This window comes from Pygoscelis adeliae, unplaced genomic scaffold (assembly GCF_000699105.1).
Source record: "Pygoscelis adeliae isolate BGI_AS28 unplaced genomic scaffold, ASM69910v1 Scaffold453, whole genome shotgun sequence".
NCBI classification, from domain to species: Eukaryota; Metazoa; Chordata; class Aves; order Sphenisciformes; family Spheniscidae; genus Pygoscelis; species Pygoscelis adeliae.
The window spans coordinates 878,830-893,984 of record NW_008824450.1 but is presented as its reverse complement, the minus strand read 5'-3'; the positions used below and the strand labels follow the sequence as shown (position 1 = coordinate 893,984).

At 41.1% G+C, this 15,155-nt stretch overlaps 1 protein-coding gene across 2 annotated transcripts in view; it reads right to left on the bottom strand.

Annotated features, from left to right (window-relative positions):
* CHCHD6 (coiled-coil-helix-coiled-coil-helix domain containing 6) overlaps positions 1-15,155 on the bottom strand; it is a 121,829-nt gene that overhangs the window by 67,707 nt on the left and 38,967 nt on the right. For both annotated transcript variants that reach the window (XM_009321037.1, XM_009321038.1), the window contains one exon: positions 9,483-9,566. In XM_009321037.1, coding sequence (XP_009319312.1) covers positions 9,483-9,566 — 84 coding nt within the window. The remainder of the gene's footprint in view (positions 1-9,482; positions 9,567-15,155) is intronic.

Genomic DNA, 15,155 nt, shown 5'->3' with positions numbered 1-15,155 from the left:
CACTCCTCGATTGACCCAGGCATGCAAGCTCACAGCAACCTTGCAGCTTGATATTATATAAGCAAAAATTTGGCTTCTGTTCAGCAGAATGGGGAGAGAGAAGGAAGGAGAAGGAATTAAGCCTTTTTTCTTATGAAAAGACCTGAAATGCAATAATTGGAAAGGAAAAGAAAAGCTAGCTCTTCTCTTAAAATAATCTAGTTACTACAAGTCTTCTCAAATCAGAGGCTTAGAGTTTTATCTCAACTCCTGCATTTCCTTCTCCCGTCTCTCGCTCCTCTGTGGCCCCTTGGAGACTGACAAAGATTAAGTGGCCTCTCAGTGTTTTCTGGCTCTGTGGCTGTTCCTTGCCATCACTGCCCTCCATGCAGGGCACCGTCTTTTATCTGATGGCTACTCCGCCGGTGAGTACCAACCAGGGCAAAACTCTCCTCTCCACCTTTGTCAGGGTTTGACTCTACAGAAGACAGACAGTTCCAGTGTGTATGAGATGTATGTTTATTATTTTTATTAAAAACAAACAAATTCAGCCATTATTTCATATTTACTTACAGCGGGGCTGGACTGTGAATAGGTGAGTCAGGTAATGCTCATCTGAGTCAAGGTGTTTAATGGTAAACTGCCATTGGGATCATTCTTGGTGCAGCAGAATATATAGCCAAACGACCAGCTAACCCCAAAAACAATGTCCCCATTTTAAAATGGGGACATTGTTCACTTATCTTCCAGTGAGCTGGAAACCTCAGTTAATGAATAGCTGGAAAAAGTTCCCAGCTCACAAAAACCCCACCACCCATCATCCTGGGATTAGGAGAGTCTGTGACAGACGAAGCAAATACCATTTGCAGTGGCTCAAGACCTCACGGCGAGCTTGATGGTGCACATATATTTAAGAACATTAAAACATGTTATTTACAAGCTACTTCTGAGTCGCGCTGGTCTCTTGGGAACGTGTATTATATGTTCAAGAAATTGGAATAGCTTTTATTTATGTTTCTTTAAAATGACTGGCAGATGGGGAAAAACCTTCAGAGAAGTGGCCCTAGGCTGTCATGAAACATGTATTTAACACACCCACAGTAAACTACCAAACACACTCACTTCAGAATGTACAGCTGCTGTAAATACGGAGTAGTCCCTTTTTAAAGTCTGATCTCTGCACTACTTAATTCAGCACAAATTTGAGACGTTCTGTGGAGTCTGCCCAATTTACAGAGTAATTATTAGCCATATTTTCCATTAACATGATGACAGCATATTCTGTAAGGGCAGAGCCATAATTTTAAGGACCTTTTCAAAATGAGCCCAGGCCTTGGCTTTATCTTTAAGTCACAATAGTGATGCCTTTTTTCCTGCCACATGCGGAGGGACCGCAGCGGGCTGAAGTAGAAATCTCAGATTCCCCATAGTCAGGCTCTTATGCAAGTGGATTCCACACACACAGAGAAGTTTTGTCTACCTGAAACAATTTCCAAGACTAAGTCTAAATCTGGAATATCCCAAGAGAAGCATAAGCTTCAATCATCCTAATCCCAGCAGACACACAGACTCCAGCCTAAGGTCTGGAACATGCTTAATCAATTCACTGTGCTAACTCTTCAGTTTCATAAAATAGCCAATACTGCAATAACAGGGCCAAAAATTAATTGTACACTGGTTGGTGATTTACACAGAAATAACAGGCAGCACTGGTATTTATTGCAGCAGGATAATGTAGTTGATGCTAAGGTACAACTACACCACAGTAAAAATAGGTGAGAGACAGACAGCGTGTCTGCACGCATGTGTATATATGTATGCGCATGCAAGCGCTGCTTTCCATTAGAAAAGTAGCACTGGTGTTACTGGTAACAGTGCTACCTGTATATACACACATTTATAAATACCATTCTGCTTACAAACAAGCATATAAACAGCACAAAGAGGGAGAAAACAGAAATTTAAACTATTAGGCAATAAGAAAATGAATGAAATGAAGGGAAAATTGGGATGAATAAGAAATGACAGAGGAGGGTATCAGAAATATTAGATAATGGGGAAAGCTCTCAAAAGTAAGAAAAAAGCACCCCTTGTTTTGCTCTTTTTGGACTAGACTCGACAAATACTCTGGTGTTGAGTTCTAACAAAGAGACAAGATCACATTCTAGGTCTTTTTGTTCTGCCTTTAACAAGTCTTCATAGTGATACACTGATGAGACCAGATACCAGATTGTTATCTAAATTCAGCTGCTAAATTCAGTGTTAAGACACTAAGTTCAAACCACACATTGCCACATTTATTTCACAAGTCGAGCCTGAGGATGGATTCCTGCAAGATGAAGCAGCCCATAAGCATCATCCTCTCCCTCTGCAAAGGTACTCTAAATGCCAGGGAAACAAAATCACCGTAAGGCTCTGACAGTTCACCCTTCAGCACACAGACTGCAAATGCATCTCTACACTAATCGTCCAGACTGAAGGGGAAGCAAACACTTAGTTGCTGTTTGCATAGAGGCTGCTTGGAATTTGATGTAATGTACTGTACATTAGTCAACACATATCGAAGAGAGAACATACACATCGCAGAGAAGGCAGAGAGGCAGTGCTGACATCTAACACATTTTATTTACCCTGTTATAGATGTTCCTTGAGTTCATCAAATTACCAATCAATTTATCTGATCTCTAAAAGCTGGTGTACTGAGGTATATTAACTACTAAACTTTACAAGCTTTCAGCAAAACAGCCGTTAAATGGGTGAATTGAGCACAAGGTACTGGAAGTCAGTTTGCGAGCTGGCCGACGGCAACAACAAAGCAACCTCTCCCCGCAGACAGGGAGACAACGGAGAAGCATTAGGAAGGCAGCCTCCCCTAGACGCTGTTCAGCCCTAACGGATACCGGTGGAAAAAAGAAATTATGGATGCCTCCTCCTCCCCCAGCATGACATTTAATGTCTGTGAATAACTGAAAAGAGGAAGAGGATGAGAGATCAGAACCAGTTCAGGTGACAATTTCAGGTTCGTTCTTTTTTCATTTTGTTCCCGTTCAGAAATTTAACGCGCACACAGGACAAAATCTTCAGTTCTCTAAATATCAAAGGCTGTGCCCTGAAAGACTGCTAGAGCCACACCACCTGAAAGACAACGTCCACGCAGCCTCGGACAGACTGCCCAAGCGACTGGGAAGTGATCTGGATGATTAGGACGGACCTTATCAGCCTATTTCAGAAAACTATACCGGGGATTATTCTTCTTGTGTTCAGAAGATTAAATCAACAGTTCGATGAACTGGGTGCCTTGTTATATTGCTCCACTGGCCTGAAAGGCAAACTGCTTTTTTGGATCACAGCTGTTGTAGGGTCACATCAAGCACTGCTGGTTCTGTGGGAGGAAGGGTTTGCGGCAGGGGATGAGAAGAGAATTGAACAAATTAGGTAAGAAAAAAATGGAAATTTTAAAGAATACTGTAAGGCTCAATTATGAAGACAGGGACAAGTGATACTTGTGAAAGGGAAACACATTTTTTGAGACCAGAACTTGGTTTCACACTAGCTGTTCTTCCTCAAAGTACCCCACAGCACTGGCGAGAGCAGTAAGCTAGTGGCTGGCAACACAGTGACTGGAGGCAAACAAAGCAGCCCTTACACACACAGCAATAGCTCACATGCAGCCCTAAGACATTACAGGCCATTTTATTGAGAAAGTAAATGGTGTCAGTGACACCTGCCAAGACATATCAACTCATTTAGAAAAGGGCACTGAATCTTTAACTCCCACTGAGAGGGCAGGCGGTTCGGCTGAAGATAACACCTCAACACGGCTTGCTTTTTCAAAGGTAGGTGAGTGCTCTCTAGGTCTCGTGGACACAGACGCAGCCTGGGATCCAACTCAGGGAACTGATTCCTCCTCCCCTTCAACAGAAATCCCCTGCCACCTTGGCCAGGTGATATCAGTTTGCTCAGCCCTGCAGAATCTGCTTAAAATTGATCACGAAGACCCAACATGAACATATTATTCTGGAAGGCTTTTTTCCCCAGGCTGCTGTCACTTTCTCTGCAGAGATTTTGATTGAGATGAGTTACTGGCCAAAAAGCATAGAAATGACAGTGGATTCACATGTAGGGGTGACCTTGGTGCACCAGAGTGGGAGCCTGCTCCAAGAAGAAGGATCAAGGCCAATAAGAATAACAAACAAAAATAAGTTCGCCTCCCGTTCTTTACACATCCTAAATGCTTTACAAATATGAATTAAATGTTGAGTGCAAGGGCAAAAGAAGATTAATCTAAACAAACCAAACAAGGTGAATACCACACAAAATTACAAGATTTGTGAAGCTAAGCAGAGAAAAAGGAGCAGTCTACCTTATTATTAACTAAAAAAAAAAGTATGTTTAATGCATTCCTTTCCCACTTGCATAAATACTCTACAGCTTATGAATACCTCTTGTGCTACTTACCGTATTGAAAACTACAAGCAGAAAAACATTGCATATTAATGTACCCACTGCTCACAGTAGTCCACAGCCATCTAATAAAAGATAACGTGGGAGCCGGAGCTTAGGAAAATCCAAACAAAGAAGAGACATCCATCTATAGCAAGGAGTTCCACTTCATCTGCCGAGATCACCTTCAGCCTTTCTCTGCCATTTTATGCTACTCCAAAGAGCTGCCCGTGTTTTGCTATACTGTAGCACTGCCCTCAACCTTTGTCAGGTTAAACCCAGCAAGAGGCCAAAGAGCAAAAAGAGTCAAACAAATATTTAGTTGGGAGAAAGTATACAACTAATATGCTAAGTGAAATCTCCTGGCATGTGAAGGGTTCCAGGAGAGACTGCATTTCTTTCTTATCAGACTTTTTAAAGGATGTTTCTACCATTTGGAGGAAGCAGGACAACGCATACACAGAATCCTTAATAAAAATCCCAGTTCTGAGCAGTATATATATTAACTATTTATACCAAGCTCCCTCCATCTCCCTCCCTGCTTCTCACTGACATATAAATGCATGAAAGAACATCAGCTTAAGCTTCTCAAATTTAGTGTTTCTAAGGTTTTCCTTACAGATTATTAGGTCCAACTCTCATTCTTTCTACCCAGAGAAACACTACAGTACAAAACCTCCTTCAAAACAGTTGAGACAAGACCCACTTTTTGTGAAACAATTCCAGATTACATTAATGAGATGTAAAATTACTCTAACAAGTCAGAGTTAGAAGTTTAACCGCTTATAACAGATTACCCAGGTCTCATTACTGGATTACTTATTGGAGATTAGACAGTCACATTGGAAACACAGGTGTGGAAGTGAATGTCTGTATCACCAGCTCCAAAATCCTGCAATTACAGAGTCATATAAGAAATAGTCACTTCAAAGGATATATTCCCTGTAATTTTCCTGATTACCAAAATATTTCAGGCACTCCAAAACAAAAACATACAAGCAACCCAAGAGACTGAAACACACAACTACAACACACTACCAAAGTTAAAGTGAGGAAGACCGAGGGCATCACCAGTGTTCTGATCCTCCGCAAGGAATTTGTTCAATAAAATTTGATTTTAAAAAGTCTGAAAAGCATGCACTGCAGTGCAGGCAGAACAAAACCTACCACCCCTTCACACACACACAACCCTTGACAAACTGGTAATGAAGGGCGCAGTGGGAAGAATAACTCCCAACAACAAATCACAGCATTGGTTCATGCATTCAATCACAGCTACTTCATGCATTCAAATCTGCACTCAAAACAGCTGAATGCTGCTAGTAGCAGTAGTGCGTAGCATTTGCTCAACACAAGTCAGAAGTGCAAATCAAGCGTTAGGCGCTACAAAGAAACAGAGAACCAAACAGTGATTCTGATACAGCTACTGTATATATTCATGGTCCGCCCATATCTTGAGCACTGTGTGCGCAGTTCTGGTTCACACCTCTCAGAGAGGATTAAACAGATGTGGAAACGTTTCAAAGACGACCAGCCAGGATAATCAAAGCATTTGGGGCAAGTATTCCATATACCTGCCCTGATCTTACGCTCATCCCTGGACATCCACTTTCGGTCACAGTCAGGACCAGCATATTGAACTAGATGGATCTTTAGCGTGACACAACACTGCTGCACTCACCGTCTTACTTCTTCCAGTGCTACCCCAAAATCAGAAACACTGACATTATTTTTTCATACATGCCCTTTCCTGTGAAAATTTTAATAAAACTCTCTAGAGAAACTGAGTTTCTCAAGATCTATTTGAAATAAGGTACACCCATAGTTCATCTCATGCAAAACTAAAGGCAAAGCCTTTTCAGCATTTCTATAGCTTTACTGTTTCACAACACTTTGCCCTCCCATTATAAGCTATTCCATCATATAGATGGAATAACTGAGATAGATGGACTAAGTAATTGTTTCAAACTCCCAAAAGAGAAACAGCTATTAGAAAATGAGCAGTTTTTTGCTTCCAATTCTGTGCTCTGTCCAGTAGATTACAGTACTCTTTCAGAGATTACAAAATAAAAGGATAATGTATTCACACAATCTGCTGCATTCAAGGGAACTACTGCGTTCAATTCTGGTCAATACATCTCAAAGACAGAGCCACAAGGGGGAAAGGGCCCAAAGACAAACAAGTAGAATGAGAAACCTGGAAAAAAACATTCACACAAGCAGAGGCTGAAAAGGTGAGGACTGCTCAGCTTAATGGGAAGATAAAAGAGGGAACAGAAGTCTACAGATAATGAATAGTGAAGAGAATTCCTTTTATCTCTTTCACATAAAGAATATTAAACGAAAAAAAGTATTTGAAACTGGTAACAGAGAATTTATAGGGTATATAAGTTAACCTGTGGCACACACTGCCACATGATATTGGAGGCAAAGAGCTAAACAAGGCTTCAGGAAAAATGCCTGAGACACATAGAAAAATGGTGGCAGTAATCCAAGTTCCATTACAGTGAATAAAAATACTGAATGAAAATAAACTCTTTTGCAGCAGGGCATGTGCCAGCCTCCGACTGACAACACTTAGGAAGACTCTTCTCAACGTTGTTCTCCAAAAGATTTTTTTGTTGTTTTGGTGAGGTTTTTTTGCATCTTCCTTCAAAGTCTTTGAAAACTGACCACCGTCAGAAGAAACAGGACAGTCTCCATGTTTGATTCAGCGCAGCAGCTGCTATGTTGTAAGGAGTATATAACACAATTATTCTTAGCATCCTACCGGGAAGGTACTTAGCCTGGTCCTTAGAAGGAGAAATTGCAGCTTTCTACCTCCACACTGAGCCATTGCATCCATTCACTCCCAGCCCAACACCTCCAAACTACCAGTGACCACACTCCAAGTGACCATCCCCTCTGAAAACAGCAGAGAAAGCAAACTTCTATTTCAGAGCTCCTCCCCACCTCATCCCCTTCCCAACAGCTTTTTTCTAATGTATACACACACATATACACAGATGGATAAAAATATATCTAAGACTGAGTTGGAAGGTTTTAGCACAGTGGAAGGGAAAATAAATAAATAAATGTCAAGGTCTGCGTGTATTCAACAAATAAAAGGAGAATTATATAAAAGCAACAGCTAATAAAAAAGATTGTTCTGTGCTGTGTTTTCCATCTTTCCAACCGTTATAGGAATAAAATTATCCAGAGAAGATCGAAAACCTTTTTCAAAACTAATACAATTAAGCTTTATTACACTGTTTCAAGTACATTTCTCTCCTCTCCTTTCTAGCCCCCACCACCTCCCACTCCAATCTAGACTAACGGTTGGAGGCATTCTTCTATTTTATTACCAGCAGAACGCTAGTGTTCAAGGGTCAGAAACTATCTAGTGTTTTAAGAGAGGAAAGAAAACCTGTCCTTTTTATCTACTTGCTTTTGTACACATAAGAACTAGAAGATAGTTTCTATGCAGCTCTGCAGTTTGAATAGGACTATGGGCAAGCCACCTTACTCCCCTGAGAAGATCCTGCACTAAAATATCCATCACCTTGTTTAAAAAGTTACCCTGGGACTTTGGACAGCAAGGGACATGGACCTGAAAAGGGAAACACAAAATACAACAAAAGACTTCAAGAAAAGGACAATGCAGCCTGGACACAAACCTCTCCCCACTCCACTGTTCATAAAGGACAGACACACATACAGATTTTCCCTGCAGTTTCCGCTTCATGAAACCAAATCCGGAGAGAAGAATATAATAGAAGCACACAGCATGAGACCAAGAAATTGCAAAAATTCCCTTTGCGTATGAACATATGGACAACTGCGATAATTAGAACGATAGCTGCTAGATCGTTTGCAATTTCGCTGAACAATCCCCATTATCTAGAAATAGAATTTAAAAATCTGAATGCAACACTGAGTAGTAGTTTTAATAGTTTATTTTTTAATGAACTGTATGGATTAAAGTGTTGCAAAATGGTATCATGTGAAATTGCTCATGGGCATGTTTTACCATCAATGGCTTAAAAAAAATGCTGCATGGACAATCGTGCAGTAGCAGGGAATGAAAAGGGGAATAGATGTGCCGATAGTTTCCTACCATTTCTATAATCTGCAATTTTCCCATGTTCCATATTCACCATCATGTTACATGTTGGTAATAAAGCTGATTGATTTCTCTGCCTCTTTACAACCCACCTTTTTCATTGTTTGCCTTTCTTTTTAGTCACATAACACAACTATAAGTCGGATGTATGCAACTCCCTGTCAGGAGGTCTAATTGCTTCAAATTGGAGAAGATTATTCTCCACATTTATTAAAAAATAAAGACTACTTATAACATTATTTCATTTTGCCAGGAAGTGAAAAACACATTAGTTCATAAGGAACAGCATGGCTGCTCCTATTTTTATGGCATCAATTTTTAAAAACTCATCATGGTAAACAATTAAACAGAGAAGCAAATCCCACGTTTAGGGGAGAGATTCAAATCCCTAAATGGATTTTCAAAGGTCATTTCAGGCTTAAAAGATGCTTGACAGTGTCTCTTTAAATCATGTTCATTTCAAAGCCTTATCCAGCAAGAAGCAGGCAGTGCACTGCAGCACCACTCTTTGAACTGTTGGGCTCCCCAGAGAAAAATTAATAATACAACTTTAATTCATATTTATAGCAAGATTTGTGGTGGGTTTTTTTTAATTTAGGAAAGTATTTTTAACAAAAGGAATAAAAAAAACAGGGCACTTGGTTTTTTTCAATTTAGCTTTCACCTAAACCCCATGGTGAAAAAGAAAATAAAGTTTGAACTACTAGAAATCTTTTTTAAAAAATCATCCAGCTAAAACCCCCTTATCTTTCAAATGCAAGTTGCTCAAAAGATTTGGTTTGTACAGCTTTTTTATCACTTAACTATATAAGGGGTGAGGGGCAGATAGATACTGGGAGCTGACAGTTCCAGGTTTCAGCACAATGCTTCTTGTTTCTCTGCTCTTTGGATCCACACAGATCCGCATCCGATCCCATTAGTATGCGGAGGCCACAAATAAAAGACAACTTAGCCTTACCTTCCTCTCAATGCGAGCCAACTGCTCTTTATAGAAGGCCTCTTGCCGCTTCAACTCTGCCTCCCTGCCTTGCAGCTCCACAGCCTGGGAAGAACAAAAGAGCATCAGTAGAAGAAGAAATTAAAAATAAAAAGTGTGAGTGCAAGGAAAGTACATGGGATGCAGACTGGAAGGAACTAAAAAAAATAAAAATCATTGCTCAGGACTGATGTACAGGATCCCCTCTCGGTGGAACTACAAACCTTCAGTATTGCAGTTCATTTTGGATTATCCCCACAAGTTTGAAACGCTCTTATTAGTATCATACTCAAACTTGTAACCTTGATTTTATTTCTCCTTATATGAAAACATATAATCATAGAAAGGTGACACCTTCCTATTGCCTTTTTCAGAACTCCACCTTATCCAAGTCTTTGTTTTCCATGAATCGTGATGTTTATTACTCCACTTCAATGTTCTTCACCTTACCTTAAAAATAAACCTCAAATCCTCCACTTTATAAACATTTGCCCCTTGGAGTGTCAGAAAACTTCTATAGATCTAACACATCCCTACAATCATGAGGAAAATGCGAAATACAAGGCTATTTCGTAACATCTTTATAGCAACACACATTCTTACCGACCATGCATTTGCTTTTACAGACATACATAGGACTACCCTGATAATTAAGTGCTCTCTCCACACGCTCTCTGTGCATGCACCACCAGCACCCCCAGAGTTCCTCTGGCTGGGTGCTGCAGATTTGGAGAGGAAGTGGGTGTCAGAGAATTTCTCTTCCATCTTCCAAAGTATAAGTGTGACACTTCCAAAACAGCAAACTTGGTATACAAGCACATGCTTAAGCATAACCCAGTCATCAACTAAACAGTGCTCAATTAAAAAAATAAAGTCTGTGTGGTTACAGCAACTGCTTTTGCCTTTTAGCTCTTTACAACTAGCAGCACTTCATTGCATTCCCACACCTAAACTGAACTAGCCTTAAGAAACATGGCATTGATGGAACAGAACCAAACTTTTCAAGTTTAAAGATAACAAGCAACAATAGCAAGAAGAACGGCACTTGTTTTTCTTCCCCCATCCTGCCCCAAAAATCTCTGGGGCCACATAAGTTACCACCAGGCAGAAGACCTTTCAAAACCAGAATTATTAAGTCTGTTTAACATGAACACAAATCCTGCTAATCTATAACATCCCAGCAGCATTGCTCTTAACTTTTAATGATGATGGTACAATCACAGAAAATGCTGGTCCAATATGATTAAGCAGCTGGGACAAATATCCCCGTGGGCTCAGACCTGTCATTTTATGGCCAACAGCCATTGTTAATGAGAAAAATTACATCTGAAAGCAAGTTGCTGTGCATTTCCTTCTTTCTGCTCCCCTGCTGATGGAAATACAGTGGTATAATAGGGCTCCAAAGAGATTTTAAGCTAGGCAGTGAGGGGCAGTTGATAAGTAAGCAAGAAAAGGAGTACATGAAATAGGGGGTTGTAGGGGTGTGGTGGTGGTGTCTGTTTGTCTGTTTTTAAAGGAAAAAGAAATGTTTTGGTTTCCATGTTTGTCATCCCAGCCAACAAGGCCATGGTAAGGCACAAGCACTATAGACTCATATCTAAATCCTCTTGCTCTCCAAGACACTTGATTAAAGGCAAAATCTCTGGCTTTGGTTTAACCAGAGCTGCTATATACCTTCCACCCTGCAAACCAGCTGAAATAGGATGGGGAGAGGGATGAGAATGAGCTGCCCCATATATGTAACCTGACCAAAGAGACACCACAGCAACAATAGGGGCACTGATGGGCACTTTGTAAGTGCCAAAATTATTACCATTTTCTGATAAGAGAACCATAGCTATCCTGAACCAATATCCATCTTCTATACAGAAAAGGACTAAGCAATTTCAACTGAAATGAAACAGATGTAAGAAGGCAGGGTGGTCTGGTGGATGACAAAAGGACCCTGAATCTCCTGCTGATTTTCTGCATAACACCCATAAAATCAGATTACTAAACAAGTGACTTGTATTTCCTTAATGAGAAAATAAATAAGGAAAAGAAAGGAGAGTAACATAGTGCTGACCCCTCTGCACAATTCAGATGGAAGGTGCTTTTTATGTGAAGTGTAATACGGGGAGGGGGGGAAGGGAGGAGAAAAGAGTCAAAAGATGAACGCTTAAAGATGCAAGAAAGTTTCTGCTTAATCTAAATAAATTAATTACGTGGCAGTGCTACTCTCCTGGGGTAGCAGGCTATTCTGGTGGGCAATACTGGTGGGCAAAAGGCTTTATTCTGTTTCTGGCAAGACATGGATCATGTACCCACACACCCACTCATCTTTTCAACCTATGAGCTTGCCTGACCTCATTCACCAAGAAATTCAGCCTATTTATCCATACGACACCTCTGGAAGGGAACACAAACCAAACACCTAATCTCTCAAGTAGGGTGCTGAGATGCAGACACATTAGAGGTGTGCTGATCTGCATGATGATGACCCACGAACTCCCAAGCAGACCTGACTGGAGCTGGGATGCCCACAGTGAATAATGCCTCCACACCAATGCACCCTGCAGCAGACAGACATTCTGTTAGTGACTTCCCTAGGGTCTTTCAAAATTGATATCGAAGAATCAAAACCAGATCTCCCAACTGCAGACTACGACCTCAGTATACTCACCATTCTTCCCCCTAAGTAATTTCTCCCATATTATCTCCCATTATGTCCCACTTATCGCCCATAACCTGTATGATGAACCAGAGGTTGCAGAGAAAACTTACTCGCAACCCAAACATATTTTCAATGCCTTGCTTGTTTTCAAGAGCTGCTGATCTTTCAGTGCATTGAAATATACTGAGAAACATTCTGACAGATCTGCTTGAAAGTTGCTTTCTGTTTCCCTCTATTCCCAGCTGTTATTACTAGAAACTTAGTACACTTTATGACGATGTTTGAAGTATGAATGGTACAGTCAGAGCATGTGTCATTTGAAATATTCACTGTTCCAAACTGGGTTAGGCAACAAGGGACATTTTGTATGAATACGGGATATTTATTAAGAGTTCCTCTAGTTCTGCTGCTTATTCCCTACCTGAAGTCAGAAGCCTGTGGTGTCCCAGACAGAACTGGCTGCTATGGAGATGATTACAATTTCACTGGGAATTGAGATTGCAGGTGCCAAACAAAGCATCAGATACACTCTTCAAATGCCTTTAGAACTAAAGAAGGAAGGAGAAGGGAAGATATGCGTGATAACACACTGGTTTGAAAATCCTATATCAGAAAGTTGCATTTCACTTCCACGCTGCAGAAGCTACATCTGAGCTTGAACATATCATGCAAGAGATGGCCAAAGCCCAGAGATGACATCTAAGAAACTGTAGTTTGGAACACAGCAGAGTGTGATATCCAAGGAGTATGAAGACAGAAACAAGAGAGAGGGAGGGGAGGAAGAGAGTAGTTAGTTGTAGCACGCACGAATGCACCCAAAACTTAGAAAGTAGCATAGGACAGCGTGTATTTGCAAAAGAGAATGTATGCAATAGGCAATTGTCTTCTGTACAAAAACTAGGTATAAGATATATTCAGGAAATGCTCAAGAATTCCCTCTGATGGCGTCCGAAGTTACAAACATTGCATTCTTACAAAAGGACAGTGAAGGTATACTACCTAGCATGCTACTACAGCTTCCATGGGCATGGATCCATGGACTGCCTGGGGGCTCTTTCAAATTCTTCCTACATTTTATCTTTACACTTTTTCCACAGACCAAAGTTTTCCAGGTTCTCTCAGTGCTGCTTTGAATGGTGACAAAGAGCTAGGGCAGAGTCATGTGTGATTCCCTCCCTCCTCCTCTACCTTTATCAAGTAACCCATTTAGAAACAAACTGTGAAAGCACATTTCTAAAGCTATGCATTGCACACTGGCTCAGCTAAAGAATTCAAGCACTGGCCTGCTAGCTGACAGGCAGGCCAAAAGAAATATTTTGCAAGCCTCTTAATTGAGGTAATGAAATATTATTGGTTCATTCTCTATGAACAAAGCCAGACACTCTCAGCCTCATCCTGAACTGACACCAACACGCAACACATCAGACTGTACCACTGATCTTCTAGTGCTGGGTTTCACTCTAGCTACATCCATTCACAGATTAGCTTTGGCTTTGCCCACCATGAAATATCACCAGATTTCTATTATTTTTAATCACAGTCCCTTCTCATCACCTTGTTAAACATGAAAACTAGGAAGGAAATCTGCTTGAAAAAAAGGGCTTCTTGGCAGGGTCAGATTACAGTAGGGCATGTGGCACCCAGGAATAAAGTGCAGCAATAGCACAGCCCACAGCTGACGGCTACCATCAGGCTGTCTCTCTCTGCAATACTGTTGGGATTCTAGGATTTCGGGAGAGGGCATGGAAAAGACTCTACTGGAGGAAAAGAAACCACCCCTCTCTCTGCAAAGGGCAAGTCGAGCTAGAAGGAAAGGTCCATACCTTAATCTATAAAGAACTTCCTCAAAGGCAAGTCATAGCACTTGGCAAGATTTTTGCAAAAATATTTATCTTCTTGGCAAAACACATTCACCAGTCACAGACGAACTAGCGAAATGACGCCTAGAGAATCAGTCAGAGGCAATCCAGGGAAAGAAGCTACAAGGATAAAGGAAAGGTCCTTAAGTCTCTGTCAAATGCCTTGTTTCTACATCACCCTGTCTTTGCTGAGAGGAGTTAACCAGCTTCCCCCAAAGGTATCCAGTAATACCTCTGCAGCAGCACAGCAGAGATGTTTTGGCTGGGTACCTCAGCTTGCCACACTTCACAACTGCAAATTCTTATACCTCATGCTTTCCCATGTCTCTGCCAGTCCTGGTGGACTGGTAGCAGTCCAGGTGGCAGGGGAGAAAAGCAAATGCTATTAAAGGCTCCAAGACTAGAAGAAGGAATTGACAGCAATGCACTGAAGAACAGAACTAGCTCCAAAATTAGCTAGCTGGCATGTTCCTGACCAAGCCTAAAGGGAACGGCAGAGCTGAAAGAACAACACTGAAACAGCAAGAGGCAGCTTGCACGTATCATGCCTAAGACTGAACAGCAGAACTTTACAGGGAGGCTTGTACTGGACAAGTAACCATGGGGGAGCCTTGACTCAACTTCCACTTGCATCAGCAGAAATATCACCACTACCACGGAGCAGCCTGCAGTCACTGTTCCAAACATGCGAGGCCTACAAAATCACTTGCTTTTTGTACTTTCTCTCATTCTGTTGAAGGCAGGTGACTGGGGTTTGTTTTGGTTTAGAACCCAGATGCAGACTCGCAGCCTTAAAAAGCAGTACTGGTGTAACCTTCATTTCCTCCTGTTTCTGCTACTCTCTTAGCCAACAACACACATCACCAGATCAAGTTTGGTTTCAGCAGCTGTAACCTACACAAAAGGAACCAGTGAAAATCTTTATGGAGGAAATAATATGCAATTTTCTAGCTGAACACCTTTTAAAATGTAATGACAGAAAATAAAATCCTGCATCTGTGCTCAGCAATAACAATCTGTACGTGCACAGTAACAACATGACACTTGGAATAAGCAAGATCCAGACAAAAAAGAGAGCTTACCCAGGCGTCCAAATCCGCAGGCTTGGAATAAAGAGAGTGCAAGAGAGAAAGGAATGGAAAA